The sequence below is a fragment of the Antedon mediterranea genome, chromosome 9, assembly GCF_964355755.1.
Source record: "Antedon mediterranea chromosome 9, ecAntMedi1.1, whole genome shotgun sequence".
Classification (NCBI taxonomy): Eukaryota; Metazoa; Echinodermata; class Crinoidea; order Comatulida; family Antedonidae; genus Antedon; species Antedon mediterranea.
The window spans coordinates 5122805-5140236 of record NC_092678.1 but is presented as its reverse complement, the minus strand read 5'-3'; the positions used below and the strand labels follow the sequence as shown (position 1 = coordinate 5140236).

Here is a 17432-nt window from a genome sequence, read left to right as displayed (position 1 = left end):
ATGGAATGACAACGCGCAGCGCCCTCAATTACACAAAGACTGGTATCCATATAAGGAAAACTGTTATCCATATAAGGAAGACTAATCTTTAAAGTTTTTAAAATAATAATAAGCTTTTGAAACAGTGGCACCACACTTCTTAAGTGAATGTGCGTCTAGAATAATTAAAATAAAAGTAAAAACACGATATCACCTGAAGTAAATTTAATTCCAAATGACAACACAGCGCCCTCAATTTAATACACAATTGTTGTTCAATTCATAATACACTGTATAACAATTTAGGGAAGATCGTTATCCATATTAGGAAGACTGGTATCCATATAAGGAAGACTGGTTTCAATATTAGGAAGACAAGTATCCATATAAGGAAGATTGGTATCCATATAAGGAAGACTGGTTTCAATATTAGGAAGACAAGTATCCATATAAGGAAGATTGGTATCCATAAAAGGAAGACTGATAATAAACATACACACATGACAATATTTAAAACTATGTTGGTTCATATCTTCTACAAGTATATTTTAAACATGTGCTTATTATAGAAAATAGTGCACAGCAAAACAAACACACGTCACACCAGCTTTCTGTCGTTTTTGATCAGCTCGTTACCCACAATACCTGATAACACAGTTATCGGTTTTAGGTTTAAATTCTATAACTACTTCAGCTGCAATGTCGCATCTTCTACATGATGCGGTTTAAAGTTTTATTACGTCATTGTTGTTATCATTATTATTATTATTACAACATTTTGATTTTACTGGTTTAACGATATTTTAAGATGTGGCTATCTAGGATGGACAAGCAGGCTTCCGAGAAGGTTTATTCGCGGTAGCTAGCAATGTAATCATGTTTATCGTTTCAAAGTTGGAGAATTTAGTGTTGTGAATTCCGTCTGATTGATTGATTAAGTTCTGACTGAATTTCCTATGCCGAGAACAGTGTTTGCTGATCCAATACCAGATTTAGCAACTGAAAAATAAGACAAAGATATAAGACATATAATTTAGTATAGATCATCGTAACGTAACGTGTGCATATTTACGTTATTAAATTATGTACATCACAATAAAACACAAAGAGTTCTGTATTTATGAATGTTATACTTACAGCTTGTTGGCTTAGGCCGTTCTATATTCCAGTAAGCGAAGCCTTCTTTAGCTTTTGTGTTATAAGAAGTTCGTAGTTTGCTAGATTTATTTGGTTTGCTTCTTTCTTTGTCATATCCTCCGGGCACGGTACCATTCAGTTTGCTTACGAGAATATCGGAAAATGTGTGGTCCTCTAGACGGGACATCGAGCCGTCGGGGTTGTACTGAAATGTAGCAACCCACTGATCTCTTGGTACACTAACAGGAGCTGAACCTGGACAAATCACAATTTCAAAGTAGAGTATATGTAATAATTAGATTAGATCCAAACTAGATAAATAGATACACAGTTATTGTTATAAAGGATGAGAGGGAAATATAGATGGTATGTGTATATTTATATAGCGTGTTCCACAATTAATTACTAACAAAACAAATTTACCTAGACAAAAAAAAAATTCGAAAATGGAAACTCACAAAACATGAAAACATACCTGCATGATTGATCACTTTCCCAGAAGGCATTGCGACCTGGACAGTGGTACACTGAAAGAAAGAAATTAAGTTAAATAATTTTATAAGCAAACGGATATTAAAGAAGGATTATTCTTGACTCACAGTAGGCCTACAAAACTAAAACATTGGAAAATTCAAAACAATGAAATGCAACGAATAAAACGTATCAATCAATAAAAAAAGAATCAAGGTAGCAGATAATTCACTACATTGTGTTACGTTTGTTGAATTCTAGCGTACTGAAAAACTGAAATACTTTGAAATAGCATTTTATAGGTGATTTATTTATTTATTTATTTAGTTTTCTTTCAGTAGGGTAGCCCTCTCAGTAATAAAATAAAACTGCTCTTCTGAGGGGCCCTACGGCACATTTAAACAAAATTTGAAAACAACTTAAACTAAACTTAAACTAAAACTTAAACTAAAACTAAACTTCAATGCATGTTCTCATTATTATTATAACTTTTATACCATATTTAAATATATTTCACTGGAACCATCCTAGACCACCGGCAACAACAAATGATGTAACTTAATGACAAAACATATTTTGGCCTTACCTTTAATTTCATATTCGTCCAGTGGTCAGTATGGCCTTGGGGTAATCGAACGGGGTCATTCTTTGAAAAGAATGTCATACTGACAACAAACATTAATATCATTAGTTTTTAATGAATGACAGAATTTAATGCAATCTTCAATTGAAACTGACTATTTTAAAATTCTTTAAAATGATAATAATGCTAGCTTTGAGACGACAATTGTGCAATGATGTACTCAGTGTTTTCGGGAATGGATCACAACAATCATTATGTAATACACCAATTAATAAAGTACTATACATTTTGAGATCTAAAATTGTATTGTACATCACCTTACGTGGTTAAAGCTACATAATTAGGTACATTACATAACAATACATTAAAAAAAAGGCATTACAATGTATAAATACTATGCTTCATTTTAATTAAATGTTTACTTACGATGATTTCCGTGCGGTGTGTGCCCTGGTATGATTCGCCATTATTCCCCAACGACACCAGCCCAAACAATTAAAACGGGCTAGTGCAGTAGGCCTACGCTTCGCTAACTGAACTCAAGAACTGCTATAAACAACAGAGTTAAGTTAAGCTTCTTTGCTGTCATGGCAACCTATCACAGGGGACCTTTTGAAGGAGAAGGGTGAAGGGTGCAGTGTAGGCAACGAATAAAAGCCTGATTAAGAACTTATTGAATTTATGTTTACACAGCACTGTTTAGACAAGTATTGTGTTTTATTTACGGTGATGACGTCAGGAAACACCGTAACATAACTTTGGCCAAAGTTCTATGATACCGAATAAAAACTCATTATGTTTTACTTTTATACATTTTCATTTTATAATACTTCAGTCCAATTATTTTTATTTATTTTTTTATTGTTTAGTATAAGTACACTGGCAAATTAAATAACAGACACAACAAATTCATAATACAAAATAATATTTCAAAAGGTCACTTATCTAATGTAATATTAAATTAATAGGTGAAGAAACGAATAAATATATGTTGATAATATTAATATTTCGGTTTATATGTGCGTCCACGAATGTGTGCAATTTAGTAGAATATAACACAAAAGGATGTCTAATCTGTTGAAATAAAAAAAATATATACAAAGAAGATGTATTTTGTTTTGTATGTACGTTTTGTCTGTGTACGTCTGACACCTTGCAGTCAACAATGGTAATATGCGCGCATTTCTATTCTTTTGTCTCAAGAATTAACAAGTTGTTCCAGTCTTTACCTACGTTTGTCAACATTAATTGTCACTTAAGAAATCACGGTACATAATCTTTCTTACTTAAACGTTAAATAACTTAATTATCCATTGTTAATTATATCGTTAGTTATCCTAATTGGCGCACTTACAATGGTAGTAAAAACATTAATTTAAAAAAAAACAAAATGGGTCATGTTCGACGTTTGACTGTAACACGAGCTGTTTGTATGTTTGCATTTCTTGTGTTTAGTTCGCATTCTTTCATCAAAGCACTTTCCTGTTTTTCATTGGAAGAAATTATGCATTTTATTTGCTTTTCATCCATCACCAAGTGACGTATGTAAGGCAATCGCTGAGTTATGACCAATACTGGTGGTGAACTAAAGGGATACACGAATTATTAGAGTAAAGCCGAAGTTTGATAGCAACGGCAATTTGTATCATGTGTTGTCAATTAGTCAATTTTGTTATGGAATGTTACGGAATATAGTCAATTTAATTTTGCACACGTGATGCGCTAACTATAATTGACGGATGAATTAGTTCAATACTTTTACCAAAGTTTGATCAATCTGTGGGATGTGCAGATTAGTTCGCAAGGCATGACAAGGAATACGACGTCGAACTTCAAAATTCATTGTTTCGATAATTGCAGATTCTATCATTTTTAAGATCTTTCTATTTAAAAATGTAAATTTTCTGTAGGGTTTTTCTATTGATGATGTATATAAGAGTATGCGGAAATCATGAAATCATATCATTCATCTCAAGCTAAAGTGAATAGGCAGATGATGGTAAATGAATTCAACCTTTCTGCCACCGATAAATTAAGCAGCGAACACAGACGAGAGAGCATGCTAAAATCACTTCGATTGATGAGAGGGGATGCAGGGGTAAGTAACGCTCAACGGACTTCGTTCCATTCGTCCCCTGAATCACGAAAGAGAATGAGTCTTCGTAAAGGAAGTCTTGCTTTTTCCAACGGATTTTCTGACATAAAAGAAGAAACAGCGACTGAAAAGAACAGTTTAGAATCACCGCAGCAGGGATTACGAGATGTCAGAGTTTATAATACTAACAATAACGTGACGTCCAGTACAATAGCACGAACGAAAACGATGTTGCCGATAAGTGATGATGCATTATTAATCTCCGAAACAAATGAGCTTGTCACTAAAGATAGACGCACAAAAGGATCAGTTTTAATTAAAATCGACGAATTTCTAGGAGTTGAATCAAAATCGTCAAATGGAGAAGTCCACCGACAGCAGCCAGTGGTCACAGCGGCACGAAGAGGATCTTTAATGCATAAACTAAGAGATAGTTTACAATCTCAGACTACTGATGATAAACCTAAATCTAGGAATGGACGGCGAGGTTCAACGTTATCTCGTTTACAGGATGTAGTGTTTGATGTACGGGGAGGGGTAACAGGGCCGAGGAGGGGGTCAACTAAGACTAACGGTACAGGTTTCTTAGCAACTGGACTGGGCGTTGCGCAGAGCTCATTCAAGTTGCATTTTCAACTCAAAAAACTACGTCAACGAAATAGAGTAAGTGTGACTTTATTAATATTTATATTTTGCGGTGTTTTAAACAGTTAAATGTTGGTATTTTATGGTCACTAAAACTGAGGCAACAAGTTCAATTTAAAATGTAAATGTTCTTTCCATCACTCATACCTAAGATAACTCAAAATTTGGTTGCTCAAAATAATGTATAAATCATCTATTCACTCTTTCCTGGCCGAATATGATACTACTTTATAAGTATATTTTTCTAAAAAAGAAGAATTCTTCGTTACCGAATTGCAATACTCAATTTAATGCACTTTCATTAACATAGTTCTTTATTTAAATATTGATTTTCAGAAAGTTATTGTTCACTAAACAAACATTTTTCATTTTATAAATATTTGTGGTCAGTGCTTAGACTCACATCATTAGATTCCCAAAATCATCTTATGTTCAAACATGCCTCTATATGTTTTAAACTTTACCAAACACAAACCTCTTTCAATCGCGATGATAGACTGTAAACTATGGCCCTACACTCGGTTTCTGTTGTTTCATGCGTGCTTTCCAATGGGTTTGCACGCACTAAGATTACTTTCAAAAGAAATACAAATATATTTAGTAATGTTATGGTGTTTGATTTCATATCGAATTTCAAGTAATGACCGTACTTAAAAAGTGAGATCGTTCTTAACTACATTTACTTAGCCAAGTGGTTTGCTGTGGATTTTTCAGAGGCTCATTGCGTATCTAGGAGAAGGATGTTTGGTCCTCGTGTGTAGTCCCACTGGGCTCTATACAACCATATAATAATATATAACAAATAATTATACATTTTCAATGCTTTTAAAACTATTCCACTTGTTTCATTTATCTAATTCTTATTCCATTCTTGATTCTTAATTTCATGTTTGAAATAAAAACTTTAAAACTTCTTTGCATAACCACCATCACCTTGTGTAACATTTTGACTGTAGTGTTTGTTCTCCAACTTTTCACCTCACGTAATCTTAGAATTAAATTTGACAACAATAACATTGATTTCGTCTCTAATTAACCAATAAACAAGGCATTGATCGTTCTCCTAAGTCAATATAGCTTTATTCATTGTAATCAATCTTCCTCGGTAACCATGAACAAAGGGGGTAAACAAAGGGCGTTGACTTGATCCCCATTTTACAAAGTAAATAGTAGCCTTGTCGGTGCCACCTTTCAGTCTTGATATTTAAAATAGATAATGGGATGAGCGTTGATGACACATTACATTTTGCTATTAAAAAAATATCTTTTTTGAAAAAGATTGTGTTTTGCCTATTAATTGATTGTTACAAATCTATACAGTAGGCCTACAGTATATCGATTTTTTCCTCTGGAAAAGAATTATTTTGTAATAGATTATTGAATATGAACTCGAATTCTGATAATTTTAATTGTTTTTGAGTGTCCTAGCAACAACAGAAGGTAACGCGCTTGTTCTTGTTAAAAAATAAATTGATTTACTAGAACCATGAACGAATGCTTACCTTTGATATTCATTTCTGTGGTTCATTGCCAGGTTTTTTCCATTGGGAATGATAGTATTACCCTCAGTCTGTGTCTCTATGGAGCTCAGGTATAATTCAATAAAAGTATATACTGTTAACCATCCGTCTGATAAACGTGTTGTCCAATGAGACGATTTCATGCACCTTTTATAGCTTTGTGGTAATTTTTTAAATAAATAGTAAAATTAAACAATCACCACAACGAAACCATATGGTTTAGCAGTTTTCCTTTTTGAAATACCATGATTTTCACTTAATGCTTTCTTTACATTATTCGTTTTCTTACTATTTTATCATAATATTTCCGCCCATTTAATGAAGATGGGTTGTTGTACATGTTAAATTCAACAATAGTAACAAATAGTAGTAATACTAACACTTTTACTTTACGATATTTAAAAGATAAATAGTACAATGATTACGAAACCATATGGTTTAACAGTTAACATGATGTTTACTTACTGTTTCTATTTTTCGTTTGCCTATTTATTTTATCATAATAATATTTCCATTTATCATTTCCACACATTAATGAAGAGTTGATACTAAATTCAACAATATTTGCAATATACTTATGAAGAGAAAGAGAGAGTATCAGTAATTTACATAGAACGTAATATTTCAAACATGGCGGATGTTTGCCATACATCATTCCATTCATTTCGTTAATGTTGTTCTTTTGACAGGAGAAACGATTGCGCAAGTTTCGTTCGTCTGCCAAGATTATAATATTTTTGTATCGACTCTGCAAAACTCATTATCTCAGGTAAATGTGTCATTTAGTGTGTTAAAACAGCTGGTTTATTATTGGACTATTAAACGAAGACAATGATATGTTTTATCGTTCAATTTTAAGAACATAATTGGAACATTTGTGGCATGTTCTTGAATCCAGAATTTTGAATAAATTGATAAATTACAAATTACCACACAGCATATTTACACATTAAATCATGAACGAGCAAATTCTAAAATATAATATTTTAAAACTGTTGTTGTTAATGTTACAGTGCTAATGATAGAGGAACCGCAACACGAGGACTTGTTGTAGATGACGAACAGAAAGAACTTCTATTTGACGTAACTTATTTTAAAGCAAACAGAAAAGTAAGTGTTTTATCTGTTAGTTCTAAATATACATTGAAGACATTCTTATAAGTGTAATATAATGACATATTATATTTGTTTCTCAAATTAGGCTGGTATTTCAAGTGACGCAAAGAGGATTTTGACTACAAGTGCGCATGAGCGAACTGACAAAGAAAAATACCACGTATGAAACTCTTGTTCTTATTCTATATGACATATCCCATGATACATTGCAGTTATATAACCTTTTTTCACGCTTCGTCGCATTTTCAGTTTCTTTCGCAATCAACCAACAATTGTCTGTCTGTTCATATCTCATCTCATATACATTAATCTTTTATTTCAGTGTTTGATATCACTAAGAAATTACAAGACATTTTCTGAGTATCCGTTAGCCATGCAACAAGCCATCGTTCAATGCGCATGGTACGAAACATATTCGGCAAAACGGGTCATCTTACGCCAGGGTCATCAGCCGCATAATTTCTACTTTATTCTGTCTGGATCAGGTAAGCCCAAATCATTATCCAATTAGAAACCAGGATTTCAAAATAAATGTGACGTATATAGGCTACATCTGAAAGTTTGAAATCTACCAAAAATTGATGATAACTGTCTGTTTTTACTTTAGTACTTGTAAACGTTTTAGAACAAGGAAGTTTGTACGCAAAGACCGTAGTTTATTTACATAAAGGAGAGACATTTGGGGTACGTATCATTTATCTGTCTGAATAGTTTTACAATGACATAAAAGCGCGCCTCAAGTTATTTGACCAATCACGACCCGATTGATCATGTGAACTCGTTTGTGATTCGTCAACTCACTTTTTCCGTTGGGCCTACGTCATTGCATTGCGTCAAAGTGTGAACAAGCTTTATTGGAGAGCAAACGCACTTGTTTAAAAATAACAGAATAACGAATTAGATATCTGAAATTTACGAAAACAATATAAAAAGTATGAAATTAGTAAGTAAAAATTAATACATGCTGTTTACTATTTTGTTTCCGTTTAATAGGAACTTGCGATTGTAAATAAAGCACAGAGGCAGTCAACGATCATCGCCCGTGAAGGAATTGAACTTCTTTGCATAGATGCTGATGTGAGTATCAATCAATAACAACCGATAAAACCCGATAAAAACCGATAACATACTTAAATTAATAAAGGAAAATTATTTAAAGTATTCTGTCAATTAATAATGACCCACTTTTTTGTATCATTTTTATTTAAAAAAACAGAATTACGTTCAGATTTTCATGGCTGGTGGAATCTCATCTTTGTTCGATTCAGAAAACGATTTTGTAAAGTAAGTTAAACTAAATATTTCGATTATTGCTTATTATTGATTATCGATTATTGCTGAACTAAACTAGGCAAGTGAAATACGAATGATTATATTAATTCTGTGTATCATAAACGTGATGATAATTATTCATTTTCAGAAACTTGAAATTTCTAGATGGATGGCCATTACACTTATTAGTCGGAAACAGAAAGAAATGTGTATTTTCTTACTTTATGTGAGTATCAACTATTGACCCAGGCCTAAGAAATTGTTATGAGTAGAGAGAATTAATATGGGACGCTATTAAGCATTTCTGCGTATCAATGGTTGCTTTTATCATGACGCTTAATTTATTTTCAGGAGGGGTGACGTATTGATAAAGAACAGCAAAACCACTGACTGGATTCTTATTGTAAAATCGGTAAGCAATTCATTCATCTCTCAGTCTCACACTCTCACACTAATGCAACCGAGATATTTTCTATTGTATTAATTTTAATTTATATGTGCGGTAATGCTTATATTTTATATAGGGAAGCTGTTCAGTAATGAAACGTTTGAAAGAGGTAAAACAAACACAGAGTTATACGCGGCGGGTTTCAATCTCAGGTCAGTATGATCACACATTTTATTCATCATAATCAATATTTATTTCTTCTTAATTTTTTGGTAATTATATACCAGTCGGGATTAACATAATATTAACCATAATGTTGATAATTCAATAAGGTTATTTGATCTTTACTAGATGGTAAGGGGTTCCCCGATCATATGAGGAGGCGGAAACGTCTGTCATTATTCCCTGGTATGGAGAAAGTTGCAGGCAGGAGCTTCGAGAATTTTGAGCAACGAAAAAGACGTGAAGAGTTTGAAAACTTCTTGAACGATCTAAACACAAACGAACTTTATGCAAATAACAGAAAACGAGTGTTAGGAGGAGTAAATAAAAACGACAGTAAGAGGGTTTCATTTCAACAAGGAGAAGCAGAGAAGGAGGAAGGAACTGATAGAAGACGAAGTAGTGGAATACATAATGCTGCGACAAAAACATATAAAAACAGACGGTCGTCAACACTTCCATTAAGTGTTAAGAAAGTAGGCTAGATCATTGATATTAAACACACTGTAAAATAGTAACTGTAAACTAACTCAGACAAACTAATGCAGATTTAACGGTAGCAATATCAAGCACATGGTTGTCTATAATTGTTGATTTAATGTAATTAATGATTAATTATGGTAAGCTATTATAATTCTAGCCTCATTTGGAAAGACGACGCGCAAACCAACAATCCATAGAAGAAGGCGAGGCAGCAGACGACGAAGAGGATAACACGTCAGAAGCAGACGATGAGGAGGCTGCGGATGACAATGACCCGCTGAAACGGTTCTACCAGATTACAGGTAAGCCGAGGAAAACATTTTAAACAAAACACAAATACGGGAGCTTTAAACTACAGAAAATGATATAAAACAAATCAAATTCATTTTTTACCAGGTGACGCGAAAGTTACAACGAACAGTAGCCAGCCAAGTGGGAAACGAAAGACAATGGTGGACGAAGTTATCGACACCAATCTTGACCAGGTGGGTACAAAGACAGTATTTACTTTTAGGTATTTGATACAAACAAATTACCCATCATCCTTTTCATCTCGTTACGTAGTATTAATGCTTACTATTTCAATCTATTACAAATGTTTTAACTTCGTTTACAGGAAAATGCAGAAGATGGAGTAAAACATATATGGGTTACAGTTCAAACCCTTACGAAAGGATCGGTCTTTGTAAGTATTTAAAACAATTGTAATTACACGTGTAATTACAACTGTATGTTGTGAAACCTCTAAGCGCTGTACAACATAAACTAATACGATAAAATGAATTCCAACCAAGCCAATAATTGTAATTGTTCGATGTTCTTCTAACAATGTGTATAATTATTTGTATTGGTAGGGTCTAGCTGAGCTAGCCTTCGGACTCCAGCCGAGTTTTGCAGTTGTAAGTAATGGTGCAGAGTGCATTTTACTTTCTAAGAAGTTGTACTTGGAGCACGTGGACTCGCATATGATGACGAAACTAAGGACAGAGGTGTGTAACAAATAATCTTATTTGAAAATTAAAGAACAGTCTTTATTAATCTGTGCATAAAGCTTGGTTTCCAATAGGACGCAACGCAGGGACGTACTAGCGCAACGTAAATAACCAATCACAAGCGATGGATTATCCGAATTTCGCTTGTCATTGGTCAATTCGGTTGCGTCCTAGTAGAAACCAATCTTCATTCTTACTTCTGCTGCCTTTTTCCATTCCATACGTCTGTCAGCCATTATGCTATTTATCCTTAGGAATATCCATATCCAACGGATGAAGAAATGCAGGCCCAGTTAGAAGTGGAGATGAAATGGGAGGAGTTTAGAATCGGAACATTAAAGAAAACAGTTAACATAAAGAATGCAGAAAAATCATCTAAAAGATCCTTAGTTGACGTGGGTGTTTAGTCGGATCTATCGACACGACAGTGGATTATATACGACAATGGATTATCTATATACACGTCAACGGATTATCTATATAAACGGCAATGGATTATCTATATGAACGACAATAGATTATCTATTGATAGAACACAAAATTCATTGTTAGACAAGATGTGCAATAGTAAATAGCCCGGATGCGATGTGATCAAAAATGTTTTAAACAATAGAAATACAGATTATAATTATTTTGTGCTACAACTACAATCAATGCTTTATATTGCTTGAAATAAATCAGAGGTTTACGAGTAGATGTGGTAAAGTTTGTTTATTTACAAAATATCAAGACAGTTCAACCAGGGAAGAGTTAAATTACTGTAAATTTAACTCTTCCCTAGTTCTTGGATAAGGACTATAAACCGTAGGTCCAGTGTACACATCTAGCTCGTGTGAACTTTAGAGAACCTAGTACATCTTTCGAGACGAGTAGGGGGTTACCCCGGTGTACTAGTACATCACAGCCACTGATCACCAACTTGGCCCTCTGGGAGACCAGTCTTTGACTGAAGAGGTTACCAAGTATAAATATATTTTTCAATTCAATTCAAAAGCGTTATGAAATACATAAACGTATATAATGTACAATACAAGTTCATTATTCAAATTCCCAAACAAGTCGGATTTGAAATATCTTAAAGGGAAACACTTTCTTGCAGCTGAACATGTTGATCCTGGAGGAGAGGGTTGGGGGTATTGGGGGTCATGGGTTTGTTTCTTTATTTCCATTCACAATAAAAAACATAAATATTCATTACAAAAATGAAAGAATGGGTAACTGGTTCATGGTCTGATCTGCGTCCGAAGACTGATATTCCTCCTGAAGTTGCTAACAACATCTTGCATAGTTAGGTCACGTTTTTTCCTCCAGTTTAACTTTTCTTTGAGATCTCGTCGGGAAGTTTCGTCATTTGGGTACGGCCGCATCTGAAAAATTAACAAATTCTCTGTGGGATTCTGTGGCGGCTACATTACAATACAATGACCAAATTTGGAATTGGACGCGGTCAAAAGAAGAACAAATCATGAACATACGTGTTCCGAGATGTCCTTCATGGTTTCTTCATTGCAATGTTGAGTAAAGAATTTCTTTGAAATCAAAACGCATTCTGCACCATTGCTGACTAGGCTTAGCTTTGACTGCTCTCCGAATACCAGATCCAGAACTCCCTAGAATGTAAAGAAACAGAAATTTTTTTTAGGCGTTCCCTTTTGATCGTTTCAAAGTATTCTAAATTTCTTTTCCATTGTCATTCATACGAATTCTTATACTAATTTCTCCGTCTTCTTAAACTATATATACTTACAAAAACATTTCCCTTTTCCAGTGTATCTATCTTCAGGTAATTAATCTGTCTATCTTTACTAACACTACGTTTAGCAGTCAGTCCTTCAAGTTCAGCTTCTATGTTTAGTTTCTGTTCGCCATCAGATGCCACTTTATGTGTTAAGAACGGACCCTAAGGTGAAATAGTTTAACTCATTTTAAGCATTGTCATTGGTTTCAAATGATATCACATGTATTCTTGAATACAATCCTACTTTTGTAAAGTGTATCGTTTTTTCTATTATTACGTGTATCATAGTGTATGCATATTAATGTTAATCTATTCTTACTTTTGTAAAGTTGATTGCTTTTTCTATTCTACCATTTTCTATGTCATCTGTGTTTTCCAGTTTCCTCCTATCTTTGTGCATTTTCTTCCTTTCGCATTCTTTCTTTGATTCTTCTCTGTCCTCCTCTTCTTCCGTTGTCATGTCTCTTTCATTATCATATTTAACATGCGTATCATCTCTGACTTTAACTTGTATCATGTTCGTTGGTCGTTCTGCTGGTCGAATCCACTTTCCTTTCAATTGTTCTGCTCTGTTTTTGAAGAACGCTCGACTTCTTTGCTTTATTACGTTCTCATGGTATCCAAATGGATGTTCATGTAATCTTAATTTTTGCTTAGCTAAAGGGGAGAAGAATGTTGTTGAAAAAGTGCTCTGATCTTCATGACAGCGCTATATAAATGTTGCATTACATTACAATATGTATTAAAAGTTGACTGTGTGTAATAGCTAGCCAATTAAAAGCACAGTATATTTAAATGTCAAACATTATTAATGAATTTGTTTGTTTTCAAACTTGTCTACTTACTCAGAATTTCTGATTGAACTGGTTCAACAACTTCTCTTATTTTATACTGCAAGATTTTCATAACAGCACAGCTACCCTGCATGCCAACAAATAAAGCTAACAAGAGTTACAAAACTGCTAAATAATTTTAATTTTTAAAAATGTGTGCAGTTATGTTTCACCTCTATTTATACATTTAATTTCAATATTACGATTGATTGAATAAAGTTCACAATAAACATTATATAGTAGTAAGCCTGTATACTGAATACTAAAATTTCCAAGTAACGCAATATTTCTCGATTAAGAATAAAGTATATACTTAATCTACAGACTTACCGATTTAATGAGATATACCCAGTCTGACGTCCTACTATCTTCCACGATAATTGCCTTTGGTCTAATTAGTAAACAAATAACATTTCATTACCTTAAACATGATGAAATAACTCATACATTTGCTTAATCATGTTGGATTGAACAATTGTTGATTGATGAAAATATTAACAACATGGAGATAATGTGTATAAACAAGCCTTACTTGTAAAATTCAAATGTGCATTTGTCTGGATTTGACATCAATAGATGAATAGGCCAGGAATCAAATATACGTATAGACCTTTAGAAAAAGAAGATAGTATTAGTAAAATCAAGGTAATGTTAGTAATGTGGACATAATAGACAATCTTGTAAGAACATTGCATTGAACATTGAAAAAATCGAGTTGGTTCGTAAGGACTTTAGAAAAAACTTTAAAAAAAAAACATTAGTAAAACCAAGATAATATTGGTAGTGATGGACATGATGGACAATCTTGAAATAATAATTACCTCAAAAAAATATCGAGTTGGTTCGTAAGGTTCACAATCGAGACCCTTTTCTTTGGCTGTTGAGTTTTGATTTCACAGTTCGAGTGTTCACTGTCGACAGAATTACGACATATAAAAACATGACATTTAAATTTTCAAGTAATTTAAATATTCATTAGGTAATATAAATATTCATTAAGTAATTAACATTTTCAGAAATTAACTTCTTACCTACGATCTTCACTGTTACTTAAATGTTTTATACCAGTCGCTAAGAAAATATCTATATAATCCTAGAAATAAAATAGAAATAGACTTAAGGAATAATATGATGGGTGAATTTAAAAGAAATTTATTGAAGAAAATAAACTTACGTCAACTGAAAGACACATCAGTTCGATTCGTTCCTTTGATATTACAGTTATTTTATGATGACGTCTATCAGTTATTGCTTTCTCCTACAGAAAAATAATTAAATGATAAAATTCATAAATTTTAAACTAAGTAGTTTATCGTAGTTGACGGGTTTGATTTGATATAGAAACGTTGTTTTATATCAATTAAATCCCGCAATGTACATTAAAGAACACGGGAAGAAAATTGGCAACTTACACCGAATGTTCCTCCTGGATTAATAGGTATAACTTCACGACCAATATCTGACGGATCTCCCTCTAAAATGACAGCTAATAAAATAATACGTTGGTATTTTTAAAGTAAATATAATAGCTAAAAAAATCATAATATGCATTGATGTTTCTTATAAGTCGAAAACGTTGATTAAAATCACTGAGGTGTCGTCGAATAAGATAGAAATTACTTGGTCGATGGGTGATTAGGTGGTTATTAAGCGAGAAAGGACTGTAATCTTAATCGACCCACAACCGGAAATGAACCAATTGATGGTGCAGCTGAAACAGTTAACCATTCTTTTATTTAATAAAGATGCTATTCCCATAATGTCACCATGAAAACAAATATTAGTTGTATTCTACCTGAACCGGAAAGTATGACATAAAACGTCCACGGACGGCGACCATAGCGTATCAAAACACGGTGCTGTTCATAGGATTCAAACCAAGCATTTCTGATTAAATCTTTCTGCATTTCAATAGGAAATCTTCCTAAATGTTTCAACCTCTGCAATTCAACTTGAACCTACATTTAAATATTATTATATAAATGTAAAAGTGTACATGCACAGCTGTTCCGAACTAGTTGTAGAAAGGAATTAGTGCAATACGGTATACTAGTTTAGTTCATTTTGTGTGTGCGTCTGTTATGGGATAATAAACTTAATTTCGAATCGATATCAGACTGTTAAAATTGAATAAAGATAGAAAACAACACCTACATGGTATATATCCACATCCGTGCGTTGTTCGGTCGGGAGATTTAAAACGCGTTTCGTTTCCATAGAAACGCGCCTCTGCAAAATAATAAACAATTTTATTTTAATGCATCTCTTAGAAAATACAAAACAAAACACTCTGTCACATTGAGTATAAAAAAATACTACGTTTATGTTTTACCTTTTTACTGGCTTTAAATTTCGTGATATCGAAGACTAAGTCGTTCTGTATTTTATAGCTATCAGCCGCCTGTGCAGCATCTAGTGCCGTGTAGAGATTCAACAACTTTCGATCACTCTCACTACAAGAAGATTACGAAGATTTTTAAATTTCACAACCGGTTAATATATCATTTATAAATGTTATTAGTATTATTCAAAGAAACGCAGTATGCATTTTACTTACCTAAATATATATGTTTTAGCCATCCGAAGTAATAGGATGATTAAAGTAACTCTAGAAAAGAACTTTCTCTTTTGACTTTTCTGAAATGATGATTTTAAATGCTTTTAAACGAATTCAGTGATCGACAACAAAGTTGAAAACGAACCATTTATTTCATAGAGAGTATTCAATGTTTATTTATCATTAAGTAAGGTCGTAACGCAAAGATGAAGCGCAATGCAAGCGAGTTGACCAATGACAAGCGACAGTGCGGATAATTCATCGTGTCGTGATTGGTCAAATTACTTTCGTTGCGCTTCTTAAATTCAAGCTTAAACGCAAGGACGTCAATTTGACCAATCACGACACAATACTAATCATCAGAATTGTCACTTGTGATTGGTCAACTCATTTGCGTTGCGCGTACGTCCTTGTGCGCCGACAAGACTTAATAATAACGAACTCACTTCTGCTGTACTGTGTTTGTTTTTGTCTGTGTTGTCCGTCTTCTTGTCAACCTGCATCATCATGTCCTTATACGTAGTTCTCATTTTGTTATCAGGGATGGCGAGACGTCTTCTTCTCTCGTTTTTGTAGGCTTCAGTAGCTTCAAAATCACTCATAGAACCACCGTACTTCAAGTTAAACTGCTCCGCCTCATGTCGTCTCCGTTTATGACGTCTTCGTTGTCTGCCCATCATTTCAAGCACGGATCCTAAATGTTGTTTTCTGCGCTGCGCGTTCATAAATTCACGTTGAGATGATCTTGACGTTAGCCCGCCAAAAGATAGCTGGTCATCATTAACAACGTGCGACTTTTCTTGACGCTGTTTCCAAAGAATCTCATAAGAAATTTTACCAGGAATTCCCTTATTGAGATGGTATGTTCTAGTAGACCTGTGCACTGGTATATGCTTATTCATATTGCAAAACATGTCTTTATCATATCGCACGATATTCATAATAAAAAGATGCGTTCTATCTTGTTTGTCTTAGATCTTCTATCTGATTGGCTGTCTCCTTGGAACATTACGTCTGTTTCTCTTAATTAACCAATCAAAATCGTACTTATACCAGCTTTCTGACATCCGAGTTTACCTTGTACAATTTATTCACCTGTTGTATATTATCGGAAAATTCAATGTTTGCTTTTCCACAGATTACACATCACATATCAATAATCTTATAAAGTAGTGCGGTACTTAAATATATACGTTGATTGACGGGGCTTGACGAAGATGTGCACCTGTCGCGAGATCATATTTTTCTGAAAATTAGACGGGTAAAAGTTGTATTACTCCAGTTCAAACTTAACTGAAGTAAGATTTGTGTTTAAATACGATTGGGAGTTTTGAAAGAAGTTTAAGCTTTTAATATATCGTAATAAATCAATATAAAGTAACATTTTTTATTTGGCTCATT

The 17432-nt window shown here is 33.5% G+C and overlaps 3 protein-coding genes across 3 annotated transcripts; 1 reads left to right on the top strand and 2 right to left on the bottom strand.

Moving 5' to 3' along the window:
• Positions 1-189: 189 nt before the first annotated feature.
• On the bottom strand, positions 190-2786 carry LOC140058791 (uncharacterized). Its single transcript, XM_072104533.1, has 5 exons — positions 2597-2786; positions 2174-2252; positions 1592-1643; positions 1117-1371; positions 190-978 (listed from the first exon to the last, which is right to left on the bottom strand). Exons 1-5 carry the CDS (start codon positions 2635-2637, stop codon positions 914-916), a joined length of 492 nt encoding a protein of 163 aa, XP_071960634.1. The 5' UTR covers positions 2638-2786; the 3' UTR covers positions 190-913.
• A 1291-nt stretch (positions 2787-4077) lies between these two features.
• On the top strand, positions 4078-11597 carry LOC140059550 (uncharacterized). Its single transcript, XM_072105491.1, has 17 exons — positions 4078-4928; positions 7120-7199; positions 7444-7540; positions 7632-7706; positions 7869-8031; positions 8154-8230; positions 8540-8623; positions 8763-8830; positions 8967-9044; positions 9170-9230; positions 9343-9418; positions 9558-9904; positions 10069-10213; positions 10308-10396; positions 10528-10596; positions 10766-10900; positions 11158-11597. The coding sequence occupies exons 1-17, from the start codon at positions 4122-4124 to the stop codon at positions 11308-11310; spliced, it is 2604 nt and encodes an 867-aa protein (XP_071961592.1). The 5' UTR covers positions 4078-4121; the 3' UTR covers positions 11311-11597.
• LOC140059551 (uncharacterized) lies at positions 11598-17306 on the bottom strand. Its single transcript, XM_072105492.1, has 16 exons — positions 16478-17306; positions 16032-16111; positions 15807-15927; positions 15629-15703; positions 15270-15432; positions 14887-14960; positions 14649-14732; positions 14506-14567; positions 14296-14385; positions 14007-14084; positions 13805-13865; positions 13487-13562; positions 12961-13298; positions 12651-12803; positions 12379-12513; positions 11598-12270 (listed from the first exon to the last, which is right to left on the bottom strand). Exons 1-16 carry the CDS (start codon positions 16970-16972, stop codon positions 12127-12129), a joined length of 2229 nt encoding a protein of 742 aa, XP_071961593.1. The 5' UTR covers positions 16973-17306; the 3' UTR covers positions 11598-12126.
• Between the last annotated feature and the right edge of the window lie 126 nt (positions 17307-17432).

Coding starts and splice junctions, on each gene's coding strand:
- LOC140058791 (XM_072104533.1), bottom strand. CDS start 2,637: ATGGCGAATCATACCAGGGCACACACCGCACGGAAATCATC. Junction 1,644..2,173: donor GGACGAATATGAAATTAAAG/GTAAGGCCAAAA, acceptor TCTTTCTTTCAG/TGTACCACTGTCCAGGTCGC. Junction 1,372..1,591: donor GAAAGTGATCAATCATGCAG/GTATGTTTTCAT, acceptor TGATTTGTCCAG/GTTCAGCTCCTGTTAGTGTA.
- LOC140059550 (XM_072105491.1), top strand. CDS start 4,122: ATGAAATCATATCATTCATCTCAAGCTAAAGTGAATAGGCAGATGATG. Junction 8,231..8,539: donor ATAAAGGAGAGACATTTGGG/GTACGTATCATT, acceptor TCCGTTTAATAG/GAACTTGCGATTGTAAATAA. Junction 10,597..10,765: donor TTACGAAAGGATCGGTCTTT/GTAAGTATTTAA, acceptor TTGTATTGGTAG/GGTCTAGCTGAGCTAGCCTT.
- LOC140059551 (XM_072105492.1), bottom strand. CDS start 16,972: ATGAATATCGTGCGATATGATAAAGACATGTTTTGCAATATGAATAAG. Junction 13,866..14,006: donor TGCACATTTGAATTTTACAA/GTAAGGCTTGTT, acceptor TTTACTAATTAG/ACCAAAGGCAATTATCGTGG. Junction 12,271..12,378: donor TGAAGGACATCTCGGAACAC/GTATGTTCATGA, acceptor TTAATTTTTCAG/ATGCGGCCGTACCCAAATGA.